At 37.6% G+C, this 23779-nt stretch overlaps 1 protein-coding gene across 2 annotated transcripts; it reads left to right on the top strand.

Moving 5' to 3' along the window:
• The first annotated feature begins 9168 nt into the window (after positions 1-9168).
• On the top strand, positions 9169-11336 carry LOC110935973 (cysteine protease Amb a 11.0101-like). Of its 2 annotated transcripts, none has more exons than XM_022178330.2 (4): positions 9169-9618; positions 10223-10461; positions 10826-10966; positions 11033-11336. In XM_022178330.2, exons 1-4 carry the CDS (start codon positions 9174-9176, stop codon positions 11267-11269), a joined length of 1062 nt encoding a protein of 353 aa, XP_022034022.1. In that variant the 5' UTR covers positions 9169-9173; the 3' UTR covers positions 11270-11336. The 2 variants fall into 2 exon arrangements, with proteins under 2 accessions (XP_022034022.1, XP_035845445.1); XM_035989552.1 differs by having other exon boundaries at positions 11044-11331.
• Positions 11337-23779: the final 12443 nt, after the last annotated feature.

The following is a 23779-nucleotide window of genomic DNA, read 5'->3' as shown; positions in this document are numbered from 1 at the left end:
CAATTTCGAATAGCATCGATCTTGGCAGGATCCACATGAATACCCATTTCGTTAACGATATGCCCGAGAAAGTGTACTTCCCGAATCCAGAAGTCACACTTAGAAAACTTTGCGTACAACTGCTCCTTCCTCAGGAGCTCCAAAATAAGACGAAGATGGCGCTCGTGGTCTTCCTTGTTCTTGGAGAAGATCAATATGTCATCAATGAAAACGATAATGAAGTTGTCAAGGTAAGGTTTGCACACGCGGTTCATGAGATCCATGAAGACCGCTGGTGCGTTGGTCATCCCAAATGGCATAACCAGAAATTCATAGTGGCCATACCGCGTTCGAAAAGCTGTTCGAGGCACATCCTCCTCTCTAACCCGTACCTGATGATATCCTGACCTCAAGTCAATCTTGGAATAGAAACTTGACCCTTGCAGTTGGTCAAACAAGTCGTCAATGCGTGGCAGAGGGTAACGATTCTTGATCGTCACCTTGTTGAGCTCGCGATAGTCGATGCACATACGAAAAGACCCGTCTTTCTTCTTAACAAATAATACAGGGGCTCCCCAAGGAGAAGAGCTAGGACGAATGAAACCCCTGTCTAGTAACTCTTGAAGTTGATTCGATAATTCTTGCAACTCTCCTGGTGCAAGACGGTATGGAGCACGAGCAATCGATGCTGCTCCTGGCTGAAGTTCAATCTGGAATTCTACCTGACGATGTGGAGGTAGACCAGGGAGCTCTTCAGGAAAAACATCAGGAAACTCTCGAACGACAGGAAGGTCTTCGAGTTTCCTCTCGTCAGTCTGAGAGTCAGTAACAAGGGCCAAAAGGGAAGGATAGCCCTTGCGTAGACAACTTAGAGCCTTCATGGCTGAGATAATACCTACTGTAGCACCGCTACGATGACCCTGAACCGATAACGATTCACCACTAGCAAGGGGAATACGAACGACTTTCTCCTTGCAGAGAATTTCCGCCTGATATTTGGATAACCAATCCATTCCCACAACTACGTCGAAGCTTCCGAGAGTGACAGGGAGCAGGTCAATGTCAAATACTTGACCCAAGAGATCTAATTTGCACCCCATGAGGACATGAGACGCTTCAATAGTTTTACCATTTGCTATTTCCACTACATGCTTAACAACAAGAGGTGTAGGACTCAATCCTAGACGACCACTGAACTCCGTAGACACATAACTCCAATCGGCGCCCGAATCAAATAATATAGAAGCATAAACACCATTAACAGAGAACGTACCAGTAACTACATTGCCGTCGTTCCGAGCTTCACCAGCTCCAATAGTAAATCCATGCCCACGCGCCACGTTGCCCCCATTGTTCCCACCATTGCTCCCTGCGTTGTTACCACCTGTATTCTGTTTCAATTGTGGGCAATCCCGCTTCATATGCCCCTCAGCCCCACACTGATAACATCCTTTTCTAGACCCCTGACTGTGCTCAGATTGCTGCCCCTGCTGTCTCTGATTCGGCTGAGTCTGCTGCTGCTGCTGTTTTGGCTGAGGAGCCCTGCAATCCTTGGCCTCATGGCCTACCTTGTCGCACCTGCGACAAACTCGATCACACTGCCCATAATGATGGAACCCACATTTGCTACACTGAGGCTTCTTTCCCACATAAGATCTCTGATTTTTATTCACTGAGGATGATTGGCTAAAGCTGCGAGTACTGCCAGTGTCTGTCTTCTTTTGGGGCTGAATCGAGTGGGACGCCTTGTCCATATCACCCCACTTGCGCTTACTATCAGTGACAGGAGTAGTGGCTGTGGTGGTGGCAGCAGTAGCTTTAGAAACACGCGGTGGTAGTGAGTTGCTTTCCACCTCCTGATCAATAATCTTGTGAGTCAACCGGACAATCTGGGTTAAGTTATTGAGGTTTGCAGCAGTAACCAAACCCTTCACTCGTGGAGGTAACCCCTTGATGAATAACTCGATCCTTCGAGACATAGGTCGAGACAAATTCGGACACAAGTCAGCCAACTCATACGACCGCTTCACGTACGCTTCAACCTCAGATCCCACCAGTTTCAGATCGTAATACTCGTTTTCTAGCTTCTGTATCTCATCACGAGGACAATATTCCTCCCTCATTAATTCCTTGAAGTCGTCCCAAGTAGTAGCGTTTGCTGCATCAATACCCAACAGCTGAACCTGGGCATTCCACCAGGTTAAGGCACCATCCTCAAGCGTGCCTGTCGCATACTTCACGCGGTCCCCCACAGGACAGTTGCACATAGCGAACACTGACTCAGCTTTCTCGAACCACCTCAATAGTCCCACAGCCCCTTCCGTCCCGCTGAAGGTCTGTGGCTTACAATCCATAAACATCTTGAACGTACAGGCAGGCTGGTTGTTCGGGTGCACTGGGTGAAAGAAGATACAACACAGGAGTAAGAGTTGTGTAGAAGATACAAGATTAAAAGTATTTGGTACAGTTCATACCAGCTTGGTAGGCTGCCAGAGCCTCAGCCACACGTGTGTTTATCAGATTTGTTAACTCAGCCTGAGTCATGTTGATGCTACCACGCCCGTGTCCTCGTCCACTCATGTTTCTATATATGGGAATGAACTAATTTAGGAGTCGAAAACGAGGAAAGTGTTCAGGTTTATCATGTTAAGAACGATTAACTACCATATTCATACACAAATAGGGAAGAACCCCTCTCGCACTCGTTAAGCCTCATTGGGATTTGCATGCACCACGCGTCATTATTATGTGTGCACCCATGATAATAAGGCGGTTTGCATGCTCCTCTCGATGCTACTTAACTTATGTTTGAAGTTTCTCCCACCCCAATCAACACAAAATATGCACTACCAACAAGATTAGGATTTACTAGATGCAAGCGTTATGTTACACTATCAATGTGTCATGATGCCTACCATGCCGTATCGTGCATGTTATGAATATAGTTACGTTTACTAGGCATATAATGCATAAATTAGCGAGGAACGAACCTTGCAATCTGAAGCTGAGTGTCATGGTCATCGTTTGGATCAATTCGGTTATAGTCTGGTTTTATGAAAACATTTTAAAACCGAGTTCTCTATAACCAGTGGCTCTGATACCAAACTGTCACACCCCCAAATTACCACCTAGGGTATGTCCCTATTGGAAGTGTAACGATCCAACAAAGAGCCACCAATCATATCAAACACGAGTTATAATGTATTGAAATACCCAATTGAAATAAATGTATCGTTTGAAAAGTTAAACCAAAACCAAAGTACTGAGCGGAAGCATAAATGTATAAGTGTGTAAATGTATCAGAACCAAATCAAAATAACTGTTTATTATGACCACAACTACTCCAGCAGCATCAGACGGCAAGCTCCCAAGTTCCTTCAATAGTTACCTACAAGCATGTAAACAAGTGTGTCAGACTACGCTGGTGAGTTCAAGGTTTGTGTTTGTTTACCAAGTTGTGTTACCAGTCATGTGAGTAAAGCAGTTTACAAGACGATATGTTGTTTGTCGTTATGATATTTGATGTTTCGATGTTGTTATTACTCGATTACCGAATGGCCATATGATATGTGATTGCCAACCCCAATGCCTCTATCAAAGCATTGGTCATGTTTTAAGGTAATTAGTTCACGCCCGTTCTCCTCGAACGTCGTGAGGGTGCCAAACCTAATAGCGCTATCAACTAATAACCCCCGTTGCCCTACAAGCAACGACCCGGTAGATGTAGTGGTCTTACAATGATAGAAAACTGAGTACAATAACCAACATCCCTTTACCCATTCATTCCTCCTCGGAACGTTACCCGTTATCCCTTCCTTGGGATCCATGCTTGAGAAAAGAGCAATGAACTCACCTTTGGTTTGCTCGGTAAGATCAAGTATCTTGTTTACGTTTGATCACCCAAGTCCTAATAGGGTTGCCAGTGATAGTTAGTTTTACATTTTCGTAAATCACTAACCTTACGTGCACGTTGTACAGGTAGTAACAAATATAGTTCGAGTTATCACACAAGGTGTAGCAACTACTCAATCCAACGCATATTCACATTACAAGTTCATACCACAAGCTGTTTAACATGTAATTCAATTACTACTCGTTAGTATTACCAGTCCTATTCACATCGAACCCAACACATTAAATCCAACCCAAACCACCAGCCAGTACTCCCTTCGGCCCATAATACTTTTATGTTACAACTACATCTATTGGCCCAGCACAACTGGCCTGGTTATAACCGGCCGATCTTAATTATTTTAGTGTACAAGTTTGATGGGTAACTATGTGCCACCACTTTCAAATATCTCAAATACTATTGTGCCTTTATCTACTCAACTTGTAGCCGCCCTTAATACCCAACCCAATGGTCACCTTACTGTTTCCTATTTGGGCGGCCCAATGGCATCAAGAGGTGTGTGGCCCCTCTTGTGAACACCCATATTAATTCACAGAAGCATATTAATCCTATATACACTTTATAAAAATTATCCAACCACATACTACTAGCCGCCTATATTCACCCACATACTAATTGCCGCCTATATTCACCCACATACTAATATCATGCAATATGAACAAATATGGCCGACATCCTTTTATAGAAGACTAATAATAATTGGACCTTTCACATTAAAGCACATGGGCTGCTCCTTTTCATTCAGAATTATTAACCTATCATGAATATTATCAATTAAACAATTAAATTGTTGACATGTGTTTGTTAACATTAATTGCTCAATAAAGATCCACGTGAACATGTGAGTTTGGTGCATGTGATCAACCAATTCGGTCCAATAGAAGTGTGTTGGTGCACAACAGTTTCATGTCCCTTTTGGAGACATGTGCGGCCGAATGATAACAATTAATCAATCACGTCCACCTAACAACCTCCTATATGATATGTCGGAATGAGTGGTGACAAGATTAAACAATAGATCAATAGCAGGGTCATTCACATACTTTCATACAACCTAGTCACACGTATACACAGACACACATGTAAACGATATTTAGGTGAACAAGATTTAATACGAATATAATTCACTAACCACAAGCTTGATCCGATAGGTTGATGTTTCGAAGAGGGGAGGGGGTCTCCTATGCCTGCCGCGAATCAGAGAAGAGGAAGGGGTAGGGTTTGTTTTATGGTGGAACAATCCTAATATGATACGTACACATATTGATATAGGTTTGGGCGGTTTGTTTACTAATAGCCGAACTGGGCTTAAGGTGTATGTTGGACTCGGTTACATTCGAATCATTATGGGCCAAGGATGATATAAGGTGAATAAAGTGTATGCTAGTTCTCCTATGCAACACATACAGCCCAAGCCATAGTCTAATTACATACTCAACATTTTCCCCATGCACTTTATGTTTAGAAAGTTTATTTTAGTTAAGAGCGTTTAACAATTAATATCACCGCGAGGGACGTACACAAGAATAACTAAGGAACAGAATCGTGAGACTAAAATATACTAACCTTTCAAGTCCGGGTTGTCACACGATCCATCAGCCACATGAAGCATGTGTATAATAGATCTTAACGTCTCAACAATAATATCATTAAACCATGTTTCAATACCTAAAATACATGTTTTCTCAACGTCTTCCTGTTAACATCTTGAGAACAAATAATACAAAACAGACTAACTCATTTGGAGAAAATAAAAGTATACAAAAACATAACATAATGCAAGCTACAAGACGGGAAATAAAGATTTAATCAAAATTCCTCATAATGCATTTCAGAAGCAGCTACGTCATCAAGAAGATCTCCGGTTGCTTCAATATCATACTCTGAGCGTGGATTATAAACCCTAAACAACATTCAACCATTAACAAAAATCGGATGAAACCGTGATATATATATATATATATATATATATATATATATATATATATATATATATATATATATATATATATATATATATACATACACACACATATATATATATATATATGTGTGTAGGATAAGGATCATGTGAGAAGTACTAGGCTAATTGAGAAACTTGAGAAGCATTGTAGACCACACATTTTCCCTAAGCAAAAAAATGCATGAAAAATGTAAAAAAATGCAATTTTTTTTTTTTGGAAAATCAGAGGTTTTTCTTTAAGGTTTTAATTTTTAATTTTTTTTTAAATTTTGTTTTTAATTTTATTTTTTGAGATTTATACACATGTGTATATTGTTAATCTTTTAGGGTTTAGCATTAGTATTTAGGGTTTAGCATTAGGGTTTAGGGTTTAGCTTTAGGGTTTAGCAATAGTATTTAGGGTTTAGCTTTTGGGTTTAGCATTAAGGTTTAGTTTTAACTTTTGGGTTTAACTTTAGCTTTAGGGTTTGCATAGGGTTTAGAATTAAGGATTTAGCTTTAACTTTAGGTTTTAGCATTAGGGTTGAGCATTAGGGTTTAGCTTTAGGGTTTAGAGTTAGGGTTTAGCTTTAGGGTTTAGAATTAGGGTTTAGCTTTAGGGTTTAGTATTTGTTCTCACGGTTCTCACAATATTTAGCGTTCTCATTTAAACCCTTCCCTATATATATATACACATATATATCCAAAATCAGTACCAAAACAAAAGTAAATCAGAGAATACTAAATCGAATACATTAATCAATCATCAACTAACAATCATTGAACTGCTAACAATATAAGAACAATCGAAAAAAATCAGAACGTTAACGAAATTAGGCGAATGTAACAACAAAGAAGAATAATGGAAGCACATACTAGACATTACCGTCGATTTAATGTCTTCAAATCCGATGTTTGTTGATCGAAAGTGTTGGAGGGATGTTAATCGCCGTGTTCGATAGGGAATTAGGGTTTTCTTTTGAAGCATATGTTGAAAAATAAGGTATATTTGGAAAGTTGGTAATAAGATTTGTGGACTATCCATTAGAATGCCCATGATACATTTAGTTGCTTTCATTTAGGCGGAAATTCATCTGTGGTGAAACCATGGGGTGACATGTGTCCCCCAATGGTTTACTTTATTAAGTATATAGATTAGATGAAATGCAAATGTTTTTTACATGACCGCGAGCATGTGTAAAACATATATAGAAAATAATAACTAAATCGGGATCCCTGACCTGCGCGTTGTGACAGACCTATCAAAAGAAAAAATAGACGCGCTGCGATGGACCTGTCAAATGGGAAAAGTAGATGAAATTACTAAAGATTGAATATTTAGACTTAAAATGTCAAATAATGAATATCTAGACTTAAATTGTCGAAGATTGAAATTTTAAGGTTAGAAATGAATTTTTGTTTTGAAAAAATCCCAAGGCTAACAATACATCTACCTTATGCATAAACATGTTGATTATTTATAGTTTTGTAACGTAATTAGTTTTTGACTTTATAACAATGCTGCCATGGTTGGATGACACCGATCCACTTGAAGCTCGAATATGATATTCTTATTTTTGTTATGTATCATATATTAAAAGAACTTATTATAAAATAAATTACAATATAAAAGACTAACAAATAATGTGAGTTAGTTTCACTGAATGACACGTGAGAAGACCATTATCTTAGAAATTAGAATACTTGAGCCAAAATATATGATGTGATGTAAAGAGGGTATGGGAGACATGAGACCATTGTACCTTATGCAAGCCTACAAAACAATTATCTTAGAAAATGGGATGTTGGACTTTCCAAGGGCAACCCAATTTATCAAAATTGACCACTCTATTGGTTGATTATAACTTTTGTGTCACAAGTTATCCAATTTAATGTGGAAAAATAAGTATAATAGTAATTTATCTTAATTCGGTTTAACAGTTTCTTTAATATAAAAATAACAATTATTCTCATATTTCTTGTGTTTTGATTTCTTATGAGAAACAACAAAATATATTTCTATTTTTCACAATTTAAATTTTTAAGCCAAATAACTAGGGGTGTTCAAAAATACTTATATTGTAGTCCCTAAATGTTTTTGTTTTAAATAGACTGACTCACATCCCTTTTTGGACCAAATATATGAGACTAAACACATTCTTAATATGTAGTGGCGAAGCTTGAGATTTTTGACCGTGTGGTCGAAAACATATATACCTAAAAAAATATAAAACCGGGGGTCGAAAACGTATATACCTAAAAAAATTCTATACGAAAACTACATACGTGACAAAATTTCTTATGAATTATGGAACGACCCCAGCATTACATTATCTTCGGGTATGGGTTTGTCGAACAATACTTCGACATCGTGAATCTAAGAAAAGGAAACTAGGCGACAAAGGTATTGGATGCATATTATTGCGTTATGTTTAATAGAGCAAAACCTTAATTAGGTTCATGGTAACAGAACCGAATGTACTCATATCGGTTAACACTATTATGGTATCTAGAGACTCTTTGTTTGACGAACAAAGGTACAAAAGTGTTATATTAAACCATACAAGTTAATGATAATGCCCCTCATTTATGTGGTGCGGATGTGGCGTGACAAAGACCCTAAGGGTTTTATCCCACACCACCCAACCTAAACGAATGTTTGTAAACTTATTGAATCCTTATAAGGGCATCATATACTCTCTTAAAAAAATTAGAACAAAATATTCCTAAAAATTACCTAAAAAGTTGAGTTGTTACATGAATACAAACCAAACCCTCGAAAATAAAGCTGAATAAAAAAGTCAAGAGAATTTGCATTTGCATTTAGTTAAGATGAAGATGAAGATGAAGAATAATATACATATAGTTAAGACGACAATGAATAATAATAATATATAATTAATCATTTAACTTTGTTTTCAGGTTGTTAAGATAATGTTACAACTTTTATATAACTAACATAATTGGAATTATAAAATCATAATGTATTAAACCTATATAGGTGTAACTTTACTTCCTTTTTTTTATTAATGCGTATGTAAACAAATTATGTATACATACATTATGCAAAGTTGGTGGCATACACAACTTTTATTGTTTATTTTTATATATAAATGCATTAGTTTTTAATATTTGCTTTTTCAAAAGGTATCTAGGTATCCTTTATTTAAATTTAGTTAGTTTTTACATTCAAATCAGCTTAACCATCCATCCATACATTCCCTTGACACCATAAAAAAACCTCCACATATAAATCCTAAAAACAAGCAAGAATAAGCACTTATAAATGCGTACTACTTGGATCATAACAATCTCATTTCTTACACCATTTTCCTCCAAATGAAGATGAACAATTTTATATTTTTTTTACTTTCTTTGGTCTTGATACTAGGAGTTGTGGAAAGCTTCAATTACCATGAGCAAGAACTCGAATCGGAGGAGGGATTCCAAGGGTTGTACGATAGGTGGCGAGAACACCACAAAGTGACCGAGAGAAGCCCCCAACGGTTCAATGTATTCAAGCACAACGTACGAAATATTCACAAGAAAAACAAGATGAACCTGGGATACAAGTTGCAAATAAACGAGTTTGCTACCATGACTCACCATGAGTTTAGGAAAACCCATGCTGACTCGAAGGGTGGCCACTTCATTGCTCTTCACGGGATTCGTAAGACCAACTTGAGTTCCAGTTATAATGATATCGATATAAACGCTATTCCACCGAGGATGGATTGGAGGGAACATAACGCTGTCACCCCTATGAAAAATCAAGGACAGTGCGGTAACACGTTTTGTCTCATTTACATACAAGTTAGTCTTTTGGGGTGGGCCCTCTCCCAAGTTTGTGAGAGAAGAGGGTAAATTTAACACCACCCTTTGTCTCTATAAGTAAGGTTGGTTAATTACATATTTATATTGAAATTAATACATAAAATAGTAACTTTAGATTACCCTTGTAGTGATATGATCCTGTAACCATATTTAACACAAACAATTATCCATATATTCAAAACACTAACGTTATATTCTTCTAATCAACCAATGGGGTGATGGTCCATTGACAAAGACAAAGCCTTTAAACACATGTGTTTAGAAAGGGAAAGTCTTGGATTCAAGTCCCACAGACAACAAAGATTAAAAAAATTGCAGTTCAAAAACAAATATTTTTGTAACCATATTTAACACAAACAATTATCTATATATTCAATAATGTTATATTTTTGTAACCATAAACAATTATCTATACTCAAATTGGTAATGTTATATATATCTTTTTTAACCATATATAACACAAACAATTATCTATATTCAAAACAATGATGTAATATTTTTGTATCCATACTTAGCACACATAGTTACAAACAATTTTGGTGTCGAGTTTACAGGAAGTTGTTTCGCATTTGCTGCGGTGGGTGCAATTGAAGGAATAAACGCCATCAGAACAGGTCAACTCTTATCATTATCAGAACAACAACTTCTTGATTGTGATTCGAGCGACAGAACCTTCCATTGCGACGGAGGGCAGGTCTGTGGCGTATTTACTTTCGTCAAAGAGCATGGAGGTATAGCTACAGATGAGTTCTACCCTTATGTAGGTAAAAGGGAAACATGCGATACATCTAAGGTACAAACAAAACTAATGAATATAGTATAGATAACTAGATTACAATGCTTGTTATATCAAGTACAAACAGCTTTTAACATACGAATTGTACAAATAATTTTAGCAATTATGTTCGAACCACTATAAGTATTATTACACTACCTTTTTGAAGTAGCGTAAATGCATAATAATAAATGCTATAGTTCATTTTGTTGAAGTGTGATACTTATTACTCTACAACAGATCAACTAGAGTAATATTAACGCTACTTTAAAACTGTACCGTAATAATAATTCTTCTAGTTGAACATACTTTAGTTTTTTGTATCATTCGCACGTTAAAAGTTATTTGTATTTGATTCTAACAATCTGTGTTTTCAAACCAGTATGGTCATCACTCGGTAACTGTTGATGGAACCGAGTATTTGCCAGAACACGATGAAGAAGCGCTATTGAAAGCAGTGGCACATCAGCCTGTAACTTTTCAAATGGATCCTGGCGGTGACGGTTTCATGTTCTACAAAGAGGTAACATTTCAATCACGCATCGTTCGTTTGTTATCGATATGTTGTTTAATAGTTCATGGTGTTTAGGGAATTTATAGTGGACCATGTGGAATGGAGCTGATGCACGCGATGTTGATAGTTGGATACGATCAGGATCCTGACGGAACCAAGTACTGGATTGTTAAGAACTCGTGGGGCGAAGGATGGGGAGAGAAGGGATACATTCGTATGCTACGCGGTACGGAGATCCAAGGGGTTTGCAACATGTATGGGCATTGTAATTTCCCTCTTAAATCTCCCGAAACTAAAAATGTTGAACTCTAGATTACAATTTTAATTATGTTCACTCTTCATTTTATATGTAACCATCCGAGAGAGAAAACATATGTCTAATGAGATTTTTTTGTTACTTTATGTTTCGATTATGAGATTTATTTTCTTGATAGACTATATAACATAAAGAATATACATAACAGACGGTTCACAAGCATAAACGAACGAACACGCATGAATATAAGCGAATAAGCGTAAACAAAAACAAACGAGCACCAATTAAAAGAAGAGGAAATTGGACTTTAATAATCTCACCTAGAGGTGGTTGGCCGTTGTCACTATCACCTTTGAATATTACCACTAGCATTCCCACCCTTTAAGTATTTTTTTCTCACTGCATCTCCATTATAAACAAATTTAACAGAGTTAAGTTTTTTTCGGAATTTCGAGGATACAAGTTGATTGATGTAAAACTTACCTGGAAACGGTGTTCCAAATGACGGAAACGGTGCTTTAATTCGGGTGTTTAAACTTCCAATTGATAAAATTTAAGCCGTTTGGAGCACCGTTTCGAGATAAGTTTTACATCAATCAACTTGTATCATGTTCTATTCAAATGCCTTAAAACATCAGTTCGAAATTGATAACAACATAATGAACCTTTGCGTTTTCAGGGGTCGTCTACTGCAAAGAAATTGTTGTAACGAATAATCCATCCTTAAACTTCCTCACCATTAAATTTTGGGAAATCAATCCGACCGTGCAAACCAGCCGTTGATCTTAGTGTCCTGTACCCTATCATTACCCAATTTGCTGTTAGTCTCTGCCATTTGAGTAACTAATGTTATCATACCGATCTGCAATAATCTGATAGCTCTGGTCTAGAATTGCTTGTTGCCCATCAATTACTCCTGCGCTATCTTGAGTTAACTTTTCCAATTTTTCCATTTCTTGGTGTCTCATCGGCATAAACAACAATCGTAACCCTAATTTTCCCAATTTGATTATAGAAAAAACACGCAATTGTAGATTGCCGTAACCTTGAATTGAAACGAAAACCAAGAACAAAATCGATGACTTGGAAGTGAAATTGATCAAAAGAGTGATCAATTTCGGTGAATTGAATGAAGTCAAGTTGAAATTGATCGGAAGAGTGATCAATTTCAGCGAATTGTACAAAAGCTAATTGATCAATTTGAATGCTGAATTGATGAATTAGGGTTTAAATTCAAGGGCGTCCAGAGAATCGAACAGCAACGTTGCAATAAGAAATTGAGAAGAATCATAAGAGGAACACGAGTTAATTCCTTATCGAGATAAGATCTTTACAACTGATTACAACAGCTTATAACGATCTGATTCCAGTTCGTTACTTTTTTTCTAATAATAAACCCTCTAAGAGTACAACAATTACACATAAGACCCTCTACTTGTTTCGACATGTAACACCTATAAAGTAGTTTTAATACATGTGTGGCTTCCATATACAATATCCCTAAAAAAACTAACACCAACTTTCAACTTCCTGCTGTCAAGATTAATACGAATGTTATGAATACAGATAATATGTCCTGGTTTTTCTCCGGTTGTATTTTCTGTTACATCTTCCACTACATATGTCCATGTATATAATGATAGAGTTGGATGAATAAGAATACACTTCTCATATTTCTCTCATTTTCTTATACACAAACTCATCACTGCATATGAAAATTGTCTTCTTGTATAGAACCCGAAGTTTTAATTATAAAGAACCCGAAGTTCTCCTAGACTATCCATTATATACACATGCTTGTTATTAAATGCATGTCTCTTTCTTTTGTAGATAAAATGTCTAACTTATCAAAGCTTCAATTCACCGCACTTGACATCTCGGGTAACAACTACCTCCTTGGACTCTTGATGCTTAAATTCATTTGACAGCGAATAATTTGGGGGAGACAATTATTGACGGTAATCAAACTTCACCTCAAGATCAAGCGAAAGGTATGTTATTCCTCTGCCATCTTCTTCACGAAGATCTAAAGCGAGAATATCTAACTGTCTTCACGAAGATCTAAAGCGGGAATATCTAACTGTTGAGGACCCCCTTGAATTATGGACAAACATCAAAGAATGTTTTGACCACCAGAAGTTAGTCTTACTCCCCAAAGCCCGCTATGAATGGCTTCATTTACGACTACAGGATTTTAAGACTGTCAGTGAATATAATTCTGCCTTGTTTCGCATTACCTCTGAGTAAAAAATATGTGGTGAAAAAATAACTGATGAAGACATGCTTAAAAAAACTTTCTCAACGTTCCATGCCTCAAACATGCTCCTGTCACAGCAATACCGGGAACGTAAATTTACTAAATATTCTGAATTGATGTCATGTGTTCTGGTCGCGGAGCAAAACAACAAGTTCCTACTACAAAACCATCAATGATAACCCGCCAGTGCAACCCCATTCCACCCCATTCCCTGAAGCGAATGTGGCTAATTATCAAAGCGGACGAGGTAGAGGTAGAGGCCGCAGTCCCAGCAGAGGTCATTGTCGTGGTCAAGGACGAGGATATACATGGCATCCAGAGTCCTAGAACACTAAAAATAGCAATGGTGAATCGAGTCGACATAATACCGGGCGACCTTCAAAAGAGAAAAGTAGCGGGAACCAAATACGTGCTTCAATTATTCTTCTTTGTTGTTACATTCGCCTAATTTCGTTAATTTTCTAATTTTTTTCGATTGTTCTTATTTTGTTAGCAGTTCAGTTCAATGATTGTTAGTTGATGATTGATCAATGTATTCGATTTAGTATTCTCTGATTTACTTTTGTTTTGGTACTGATTTTGGATATATATATATATATATATATATATATATATATATATATATATATATAGGATAAGGATCATGTGAGAAGCGATAGGCTAGTTGAGAAACTTGAGAAGCATTCTGGACCACACATTTTTCTATTTCTTTCGTAATATACACATATGTATAGTTTAAAATTGACTATATACATATGTGTATATTACGAAAGGCTTAGAAAAATGTGTGGTCCAGAATGCTTCTCAAGTTTCTCATATAGGGTGGACTTCTCTTAGGATCCCTACCCTATATATATATATATATATATATATATGTAGGGAAGGGTTTAAATGAGAACTCTAAATATTATGGGAACCGTGAGAACAAATGAAAAAATCATGAGAACTTGGTCAAAAGTAATTCAAATTCAAAATTTTTTTTCTACACTTATCATTATTATTCGAATACAATGTTAGAAATTTAAATTACACGTTTAAATTTACGTGAATTCGTAAATAAAGAAAATTTACACATGTGTAAGTTTGCCATTTACACATGCGTAATCTGTTATATTTACACATGTGTAAAAAATCTAAAAAGAGTGTTTTTTATGTACAAGGCTTGAAACATAATCTGTTGAGTGTGGGACAACTCATAAAAAAAGGATATACAGTCATGTTTCAAGGGAATCGGCGCATTATTAAGGATGCAGTGAATGATACGATAGGTATCATCAAGATGACGAGCAATAAAATGTTTCCGTTATTTTTCTCTTTTGAAGGTCGCCCGGTATTATGTCGACTCGACTCAACATCGCTATTTTTAGTGTTCTGGGACTCTCGATGCCATGTATATCCTCGTCCTCGACCACGACCACGACCTCTGCTGGGCCGCGGCTTCTACCTCTACCCCGTCCGCTTTGATAATTGGCCACATTCGCTTCAGGGAATCGACTCGACATAATACGTGCTTCTATTATTCTTCTTTGTTGTTACATTCGCCTAATTTCGTTAATGTTCTGATTTTTTTTGGATTGTTCTTATTTTATTCGCAATTCAATGATTGATAGTTAATGAGAAACCTAAATATTGTGAGAACCGTGAGAACAAATGAAAAAATCATGAGAACTTGGTCGAAATTTAAACCACCATGAAGAACATTTAAAACAAAAGGAGCTAAGAAAATACCCATCAAAATTTAAACCAGCATGAAGAACATTACATATTTAAAAAATCGTGCCTGATATTGAATTCATCATTTCAAACATAACCATCTAAGAAAACACCTAATCGAAATTGAAATGATGATTTAAAAGATAACGTTCCGCCCAAAATTTAAAACAATCATTAAGAACATAACAAGCTTAAAAAACTGTGCGTCTCGTAAAGAAGGTTAGGGGAAAGCCAAAAACGAGAAACTAAGGCGTCTGGTAAAAGGCGGGGGGGGGGGGGGGGGGGCTGTATCGCTTACGTTTGACAGACAGGTCACGTATACCCCGGTTGATAAATCAAGAGGTATGTTTTCACGGGAGGCCGGCCTGTATATGTGGCGGACCATTCCGTTCGATAAAACTGGATGAGATAACGTTGAACAACATTACAAGGATGCCCTCATGAACCACTTACGAGTAAATAAGTTATATCAATAAAATTTTATCAAACATTTAAGCACATGCAAATCTAATTTATATATGATATTTTAACTTTTTTATTTAATTTGTAGGAAAATTTCAATTTTGATGTAGTGGAACGTGATTTAGAGGCCAAAAACTTGACGGGTGGTATTAGGGCTGTGCTTATGAAGCGGTACTCTGACCGCAAGTACGACGCTAAAAATTATTTAAGAGCAAGGGAGGTTACAATGATATTGCGAGCGCAAGGGCATACCATCCTGCGGATATGCCCTATGATAACTGGTTGAGAACCATCGAAGGTTTTCAGGACGAAAAATATATTAAAAGAAGCAAGGCCAACACACTAGTACGCGAGAAACAACAATTCCCATACCGTGGGGGGACATCGTCGTCGTACGGTAGCACCGCCTATAAAAATGTAATGTTTTATGTATGCGTGCGTGTGTGTAAGCTTTTATTTATTTAATGTCTAATCTAAGTTTAATGTTAAACAGGAGATGGATTGGGTACCTACGTATGCTAAAACCCACACGGACAATCAAGGGAATTGGGTTGATCCGGTTGCTGAACAAAATTACGTAAGTATTTCCTTTAAGTATTATTTTCTATAGCAAATATATATATATATATATATATACACACATATATTTAATCATCTTCGTAAATATTATCTGCATTCATAACACTCCCTCTCAGATATATGTTACTACTTATTATACATTGTTAACAACATACTTTAGGACCTATGTAAATAAACTGATACTACTGGATCAGTTGTACTACCTCGTTAAAAATCTTACTAAGAAAACCCATTGGGACAAAACTTAGTTAAGAGAAAAAGAGTACAGTGTATATAATTCTCCCCCTGAATTCAACAAATATCTTTCAATCTACGGAGACCGATCTTGTGTGATAGTTGCTCGAAACTACTTCTTGGTAAAGATTTTGTGAATAGGTCAACTAAATTTTCACTTGACTTGATCAAGCAAACATCAATTTCCCCTTCTTTCTGCAAGTCATATGTTGAGAAGAATTTTGCCGAAATGTGCTTTGTTCGATCACCCTTGATGTAACCTTCTTTGATTTGAGCTATGCAAGCAGCATTATCTTCATAAATAATCGTCGGCTCCTTCTTGATCTGTTCTAAATTCACATGCTTCTTGTATGTGATTAATCATTGATCTCAACCACACACATTCTCGACCAGCATCATATAGTGCTATCAATTCAACATGATTTGATGATGTTGCTGTAAGTGTTTGCTTAGTTGACTTCCAAGAAATTGCGGTGCCACCGTATGTGAATACATAACCTGTATGAGATTTAGCTTTGTGAGGATCTAATAGATATCCGACATCACCATACCCAACAAGTTGGGACTTTTGATCCTTTTGATAGAAAAGACCTAAGTCTTGTATCCAACAAATATATCGGAATATATGTTTCACACCATTCTAGTGTCTACGTGTTGGATTCGAACTGTATCTCACTAGTACATGAACTGCAAATGCAATGTCAGGTCTTGCGTTATTTGCGAGATACATAAGGGCACCGATCGCGCTTAAGTACGGTACTTCTGGACTAAGTACTTCTTCGCCTTCTTCTTGAGGGCGATAAGGATCCTTGTGTGGATCCAGCGGTCGGACAACCATATGTACGCTAAACGGATGTGCATTGTCCATATTGAAACGTACTAACATCTTCCGGATGTAGTTTGATTGATGGACAAATGCGCCATTACACAGATACTCAAAATGTAGTCTGATACATAATTTCGTCATACCAAGATTTTTCATTTCAAATTCATTCTTTAACAACTGAGTATTTTTCTCTATCTCTTCAAGAGATCCGATGATGTTGATATCATCAACATAGACTGCTATTATAGTGAAATTTGAGAGTGATCTTTTTATAAAGACACATGGACTGATTACATCAGACTTGTATCATTCTTTTTCGAGATATTCACTAAGTCGATTGTACAACATACGATCAGATTGTTTGAGACCATATAAAGATCTCTGGAACTTTATAGAACACGTTTATCAAGGTGCTGATTTTAATGCTTCAGGCAATTTTAATCCTTTAGGGATTTTCATGTAGATGTCATTTTCAAGTGTCCCGTATAAGTATGCGGTGACGACATCCATTAGTCTCATATGAAGTCCTTCAGAGATTGTGAGGCCGATTAGGAACCTAAGGGTTATCTGTAGATCCTGATACGGATCGTCGGACTTAGATTATTTCTTGTTCGGGTGCCGTAACGAGTGCGGAATCCTCGTTGTGACATAAACCGAGCGAGAGAGTAAGCACAATAACAAGATTCAACGTTTAAAGCTTCAATGTATTCAACCATAAGAGTTACAAAGTTTAACAAGAAACCCTCTAAACCTCTCTGGTGTGTGCTCTAGTTCTCTAACCCTAACTATTTCTATGAGTTTGCTTTTATAGCCAACCCTATATGCAACCCAACGAAAGATTCACTGGGCCTAGAAACAAGGCCCACGAAAGACTACATCCCATGAAAGATATGAGTTTTTCGTTAAAGGACATCCAGCGAACAACTAACTCATGACGAACCATGTTCTTCATCAATGATGATTCTTCGTCAATGTTGGTTCTTTATGAGGTGTTTTCAAATGGATGAATTATGTTATTCGTGGACATGCTTGCAAGGAACTGTATTCTTCATGAATATATATATATATATAAGTTATGCATTAATGTGTTTTGTGTAGAATATATCACATGACATTCTGTTTCCAATATAGCAATAATGACATCATCATTATGATGTCATCATGATGTCATTTTCGCACGTATTGGTCGTCGTCTTCGTCACATGCATCTTAAACGCCGAGTCAAACCGACAGAGGAACGTCGCGATGTCGGTCTTAAACCGAACCGAGCCACATCCACACAAAACTGCATCAACAAACTCCCCCTTGGATGTTGCTGGTGATGGTTCGTTCTTCACGCTGTAGGATCTTCAAAGTGTTCACGTGTCACAAACAGGGAGTGTATCAACAAACTCCCCCTTGAACGTTGCTCGTGAGACGTTGATCTTCAAATTTTAGATCCTTGTGGTGTAAATGAGTGGACGGTTGCGACTCGATCATCTTGATCCTTTGATTGCATTCATGTCGTTTCTTCATTCCGAAGCTTGTCATCGAAAATGTTCTCTTTGCCTTTAGCTGGTTTGGATGCCGCATTTGTACACGCAACAGACTTAAACGCGTAATGAGAACAACTGCTTTGAATATAGTTAGCATAAATAAATGGTGAGTATACCATTTATCATATGTTTGCAACCATGGTGAGCGTAGTATAGCGTTGGTAAGATACCGAGGTCGTCCAAGGACACAAGAGCTTTTAGTACCGGTTTATTCTCAACGTCTAATTAAATCAAAATTCTTAGAAAAGGTTTTAAGTATGAAAAATAAAAACTAAAATGCTGAAAATAAAAATAGATAGATAAGATGAATCACTTGGATCCGACTCGCCTTTAATGTATTCTTTGACGATTTCCGCAATTTTGCACTTTTTAAGAGATTATCTTAGTTATAATAGTTGGCCATTCTTTTGAAGGTGACGTTACCCTCAAGCCAGTGATCAGCAAGGATACAATCCCAAAGGTTTGGAATATTGGAAGATAATTAATTAAGTAATTAATGCGTAAAGTGGTAGACCCCACTTTTGAAGGTGACGTTACCCTCGGCTAAGTGGTTTGAGTCAGCAATGATACAATCCCAAGTAGCCGGTTAAGTGTATTAATAGTAGTTTACTTATGAGGGGATCAAGCCATTCGCACCCCCGTCATCCAATACCAGTGGGTATTGAAGGGGGTCCTAGTAAGCTTGACCCAAGTACTTGCAGGATCTATACACTGAACAAGGCAAGAACCTTACCAAACCATTCCCTTAACTCCCGACCAGGTAGCCAACATATCTCTATATAGACCGTAGAGATATGAATGGTGAAAATCTTTTACTTTATATAGACATTAAAGTAATGCCAAGACACCACGGACAAATGATATGGAAGTTTCAACTTCAACATAAGAAACTAGTTATTATAGTCATTAATACAAAACCAAGTAAAAAGTGCGAAAAGATTAAAAATCAAAAGTAATACATTAAATGCTTGTCTTCACCAAGTGGTGTAAGAGACTTAGCCAAACATGGCCTTTGATTCACAAGAACTCATACGATCAATCTTGGATCCCAAGACTACTACACACACTCTAAGGTGGATGATGGATGATGGTGGTGGATGAGGGTGTTGTAGTGGTGGTGGAGTGGTGGCAAAGTGGGAGAGAGGTGGTTTGCCAAGGGATGCCTTTGAAGTGAACCAAGCATCGCTATTTATTGCCGGAACAGTAGCCCGGCCACGGCCCCATGTCCGCTGGACACACCCCCGTGGCCATTTCCTTTCTCTTTCTTCATTAATTGCAATTTTCTGCATTAGGCTCCACATGGCCCCGTGTTCGCTGGGTACGGCCCCGTGTGCAGAAGCCTATCTGTACTATCAAAATTTGCAAGATTTTGCAAATCTTAGTGTTGACCACGCCCCGTGCTGAGCTGGTCACGCCCCCGTGGTGGGCGTATAAGCTTCTATAGCTTTGTCCCTTTCTGCAGACACCTGACAACGCCCTCGTGTCTGCTGGGCACGAGCCGTGGTCAGCCTTCTGTTTCTTGTTTTTGCTTGGGGAGATGTTGTCGAGGGGTCGGGCATGCCACGTTTATTCCTTATCTTTGTATTTATGTTAGTTTTTGCTGCATATTTGTTCCTTTTGTTCATTTAAGCTCGTTTGGTCCTGAAAATACAAAAGGAAGACAAAAGCACACTTTTTCCAACATTAGTACTAAAAAATGGTTAGTTTTTTACCTCATTTGATGTAATTTATATGTTGCATTTTACACACATCAGTTTCACTTATAATCTTTTGTGAGTTTTCACCGACTGCGTTACTTTTCTCTTTTCGTTTCCATGGGTTTTTGTCTTTGGAACCGATTGGTCTCCCACGCTTTTGTTGTATAGTAATCGCTTCTGGGATTACTTCAATTCGAGCAGGTGCATTTGATGTTGGTACATGCGAGTTTTTCACTCTATTCATGTCTTTGAATGCATCTGGTAATTCATTCACTATTCTTTGCAAATGTATGATCTTTTGGACTTCATATTCACATTGACCACTTCGGGGGTCGAGATTTGATAGCGATGATGCATTCCACGTTATTTCTTGTGTTACCAGTCTTTCTTTGTCCTTATCTCCCCCTAAGACTGTGAACATTGTTTCATCAAAATAACAGTCAACGTACCGTGCTGTAAACATGTCTCCCGTCATTGGTTGGAAATATTTAATTGTGGACGGGGAGTTAAAACCAATATAGATACCTAGTCTTCTTTGGGGTACCATTGTAGTACGTTATGGTGGCGGTATTGGTACATATACCGCACAACAAAAAATTCTAAGGTGGGACAAACTTGGTTCTCGTCTGGAGACCAGTTGCAATGGGGAGTATTCGTGATCAGCAATTGGTCTCATTCTAATCAGTGCAGCGGCATGCAAAATAGCATGACCCCATGCAGAATATAGTAGTTTACATTTCATTAAGAGTGGTCTAGCGATTATTTGTAATCGTTTAATCAGAGATTCAACTAAACTGTTTTGTGTGTGAACATGAGGTACTTAATGTTCAACATTGTTCCCGATTTACATACAATAGTCATTAAAAGCTTGAGATGTGAACTCTCCCGCATTATCCATCCGGATGTTTCTAATTTGATTGTCCGGGAAATTAGTTCGTCGGTTTTAATTGCCTTTTCACTTACTTTAATTTGTTGGCGTTTCTGTTTGTTTTCCCTTTCTTTTACAAGACAGGGATCTTGTTTTGAAGAAACAGAACGGTTTCAGTAATTTTGTTCACAAGGATCATCAACTTTGGCTTTTAGTTTATGAAGATACGGACAATTTCGAATAATATGTCCAATTTCACAACACTCAAAACATGATCTTCGTTCAACAAACCCTGAAGTATCATGTGACTGTCTTGTTGATGAACTTTGTGATCCCGAGGTACTTGGTTTTGAACTGTTTTGTTCATTTCTTTTAAAAAATTTAACTTGATTAATATGATCTAAGTTAGATTTATTTGCAAAAGTTTCCAATTTATCCGTTCCCTTTGATTTCACAAAGTTCATCTTCTTGTTCTTCTTTTGATTCAGTTCCTTACGATTTTGAGTCGTTGATTTGCCTTTTGGTTTGGTACGATTATGCTGCTTTTTCACTGTTGGTAATTTGTGATTGCCATATCGTTTTCGAATTTCGGCCGTTGGAATCGGAGGGCACTTTGTTACCACAACGTGTGAACCCGACTTTCTCAAAAACCTACTTGTCGAATCTTCAAAAACATTACTGATTAAAGATTGATTTACATTTTTAATCGGAAAATCTTTGTCAGAATAGATTTTATCATCGCCAACAAGATTGTACAAAAATTCACACTCTCAGACTTTTGTGCAGAAGTGGACTCAACCTGAATAGTCTTAGCAGGTTTTGCAGGAGGATCACATAGAATGTGATTCTCGAGAGGTATGTCCTCTTCTTTGATAACCGCATCAGACTGTGCAAACTCAGTATCATCGGATTCATCATCTGAAGAATCGGCATCCTTAACAATGGCTGGAAGATCCTAATTTTGTTCAGCAATTGACGCATCTATATCTGCTGACACATCCGAATCTGATGATACTTCCATTTTGTATCCAAGTCCGGTCGCAAATTCCTCAATGTCTAAAGGAACAGAATGCTCAAAATAAGTTCTATTCTCCTCATCAGGCATTGCGTAATAATTTTGTCTAACAGGTGGTGGACACTTCTTATATCCAATGCACGTGACATCCTTTTTCTCTTTTTGTATGTCAGTGATGTGATCGAGCACATACCTAGAGTTTGAATAACTATCTAGCTTAAGCCGGATCACCTCACTTTCACACTTTACACAGGCTAACTCTGTTGGGTCAAAATGGAGAACGATTTTATCAATTACGACATCTTTAGTTTAGGGATATTATTGTTTTGTATTTTTTTGCGTGTTTAGTAGGTTTTCAAAGCAAGAGGCGGCTTGCTTGGAGGACAAGGCTCGGGGGCTATAAATAGATTACTAAACACCACTTGTGAGGGGTGCATTTGTGAGCCACCACCCCGGGGGAGCTCACCCAGGGTTGGATATTTATCTTGTATTTTGTTATCACATTCAATGAAAATATCTATGTTCCAATCCTTAAAGTTTCCATCTTTCTTGTTCATTTCTGTTTGTTCTTGGCTCGAATCACATGTCTCACTCTTTTTCACCGAACCAAGACTGAAATCGAATCGTTACGGACCCATCATTTGGTATCAGAGCCTCGGTGGCTCGTTTCAGTTTTGGTTTGGTCGGTTCTTCACCGCAAAACCCGCCAGAGACGTTAATTGATGGGAGATCTGATGTTGTTTTTGAGCTATTATTATTCTAGCGACTTTATTTATAATTAAGAGCATCCAACGTTTTTGTTCTTGGGTGTTGAGAGGGAATTATTCATCTTTTGACTTTCAGAACCACACCCACTGTGTGTATTTCGAAAGATCCACTATCAACTTTTGATTGTAGATATATGTCACGTCATACTTGCTTTGAAAATCATCATATTTGCCTTGCAAGTCCGACAATTTATCACCTAAACTAACACATTTATTACAATTATAAGAAATTGGATCACCGACACATACCTGGTTTGATGAATCGCCCACATTAGCCATAAAGGCTGAATAAATAGACAAAGAAGAATAAGCAGCTTTATCCACCAGAATTGATCTTCTGTCAATTCCCTGTTGCAGCTTCTCCCAACAATTCATCAACATTTGCATCGACTGACACACTTGACGTTTCATCCAAATGATCATCGCCTGAAGTTGAGGATTCTTCATCTTCAACTGTAACCAGAACTGTCTTCATCTTCAGATGATTCTCCACCACTCGCGGAAGATTCTCCACCACTGGTGTGTTTCAGATCCTTGACAACCTCAGCAAAACAAGTTGTTCCGTCCTGAACATCACTTCCCAACTGAATCGACCAGTCACAACCTTCATTGA

Source organism: Helianthus annuus, chromosome 4, assembly GCF_002127325.2.
Source record: "Helianthus annuus cultivar XRQ/B chromosome 4, HanXRQr2.0-SUNRISE, whole genome shotgun sequence".
Classification (NCBI taxonomy): domain Eukaryota; kingdom Viridiplantae; phylum Streptophyta; class Magnoliopsida; order Asterales; family Asteraceae; genus Helianthus; species Helianthus annuus.
Note: the sequence above shows the minus strand (reverse complement) of the source record. Positions and strands in the feature narration are given on the sequence as shown.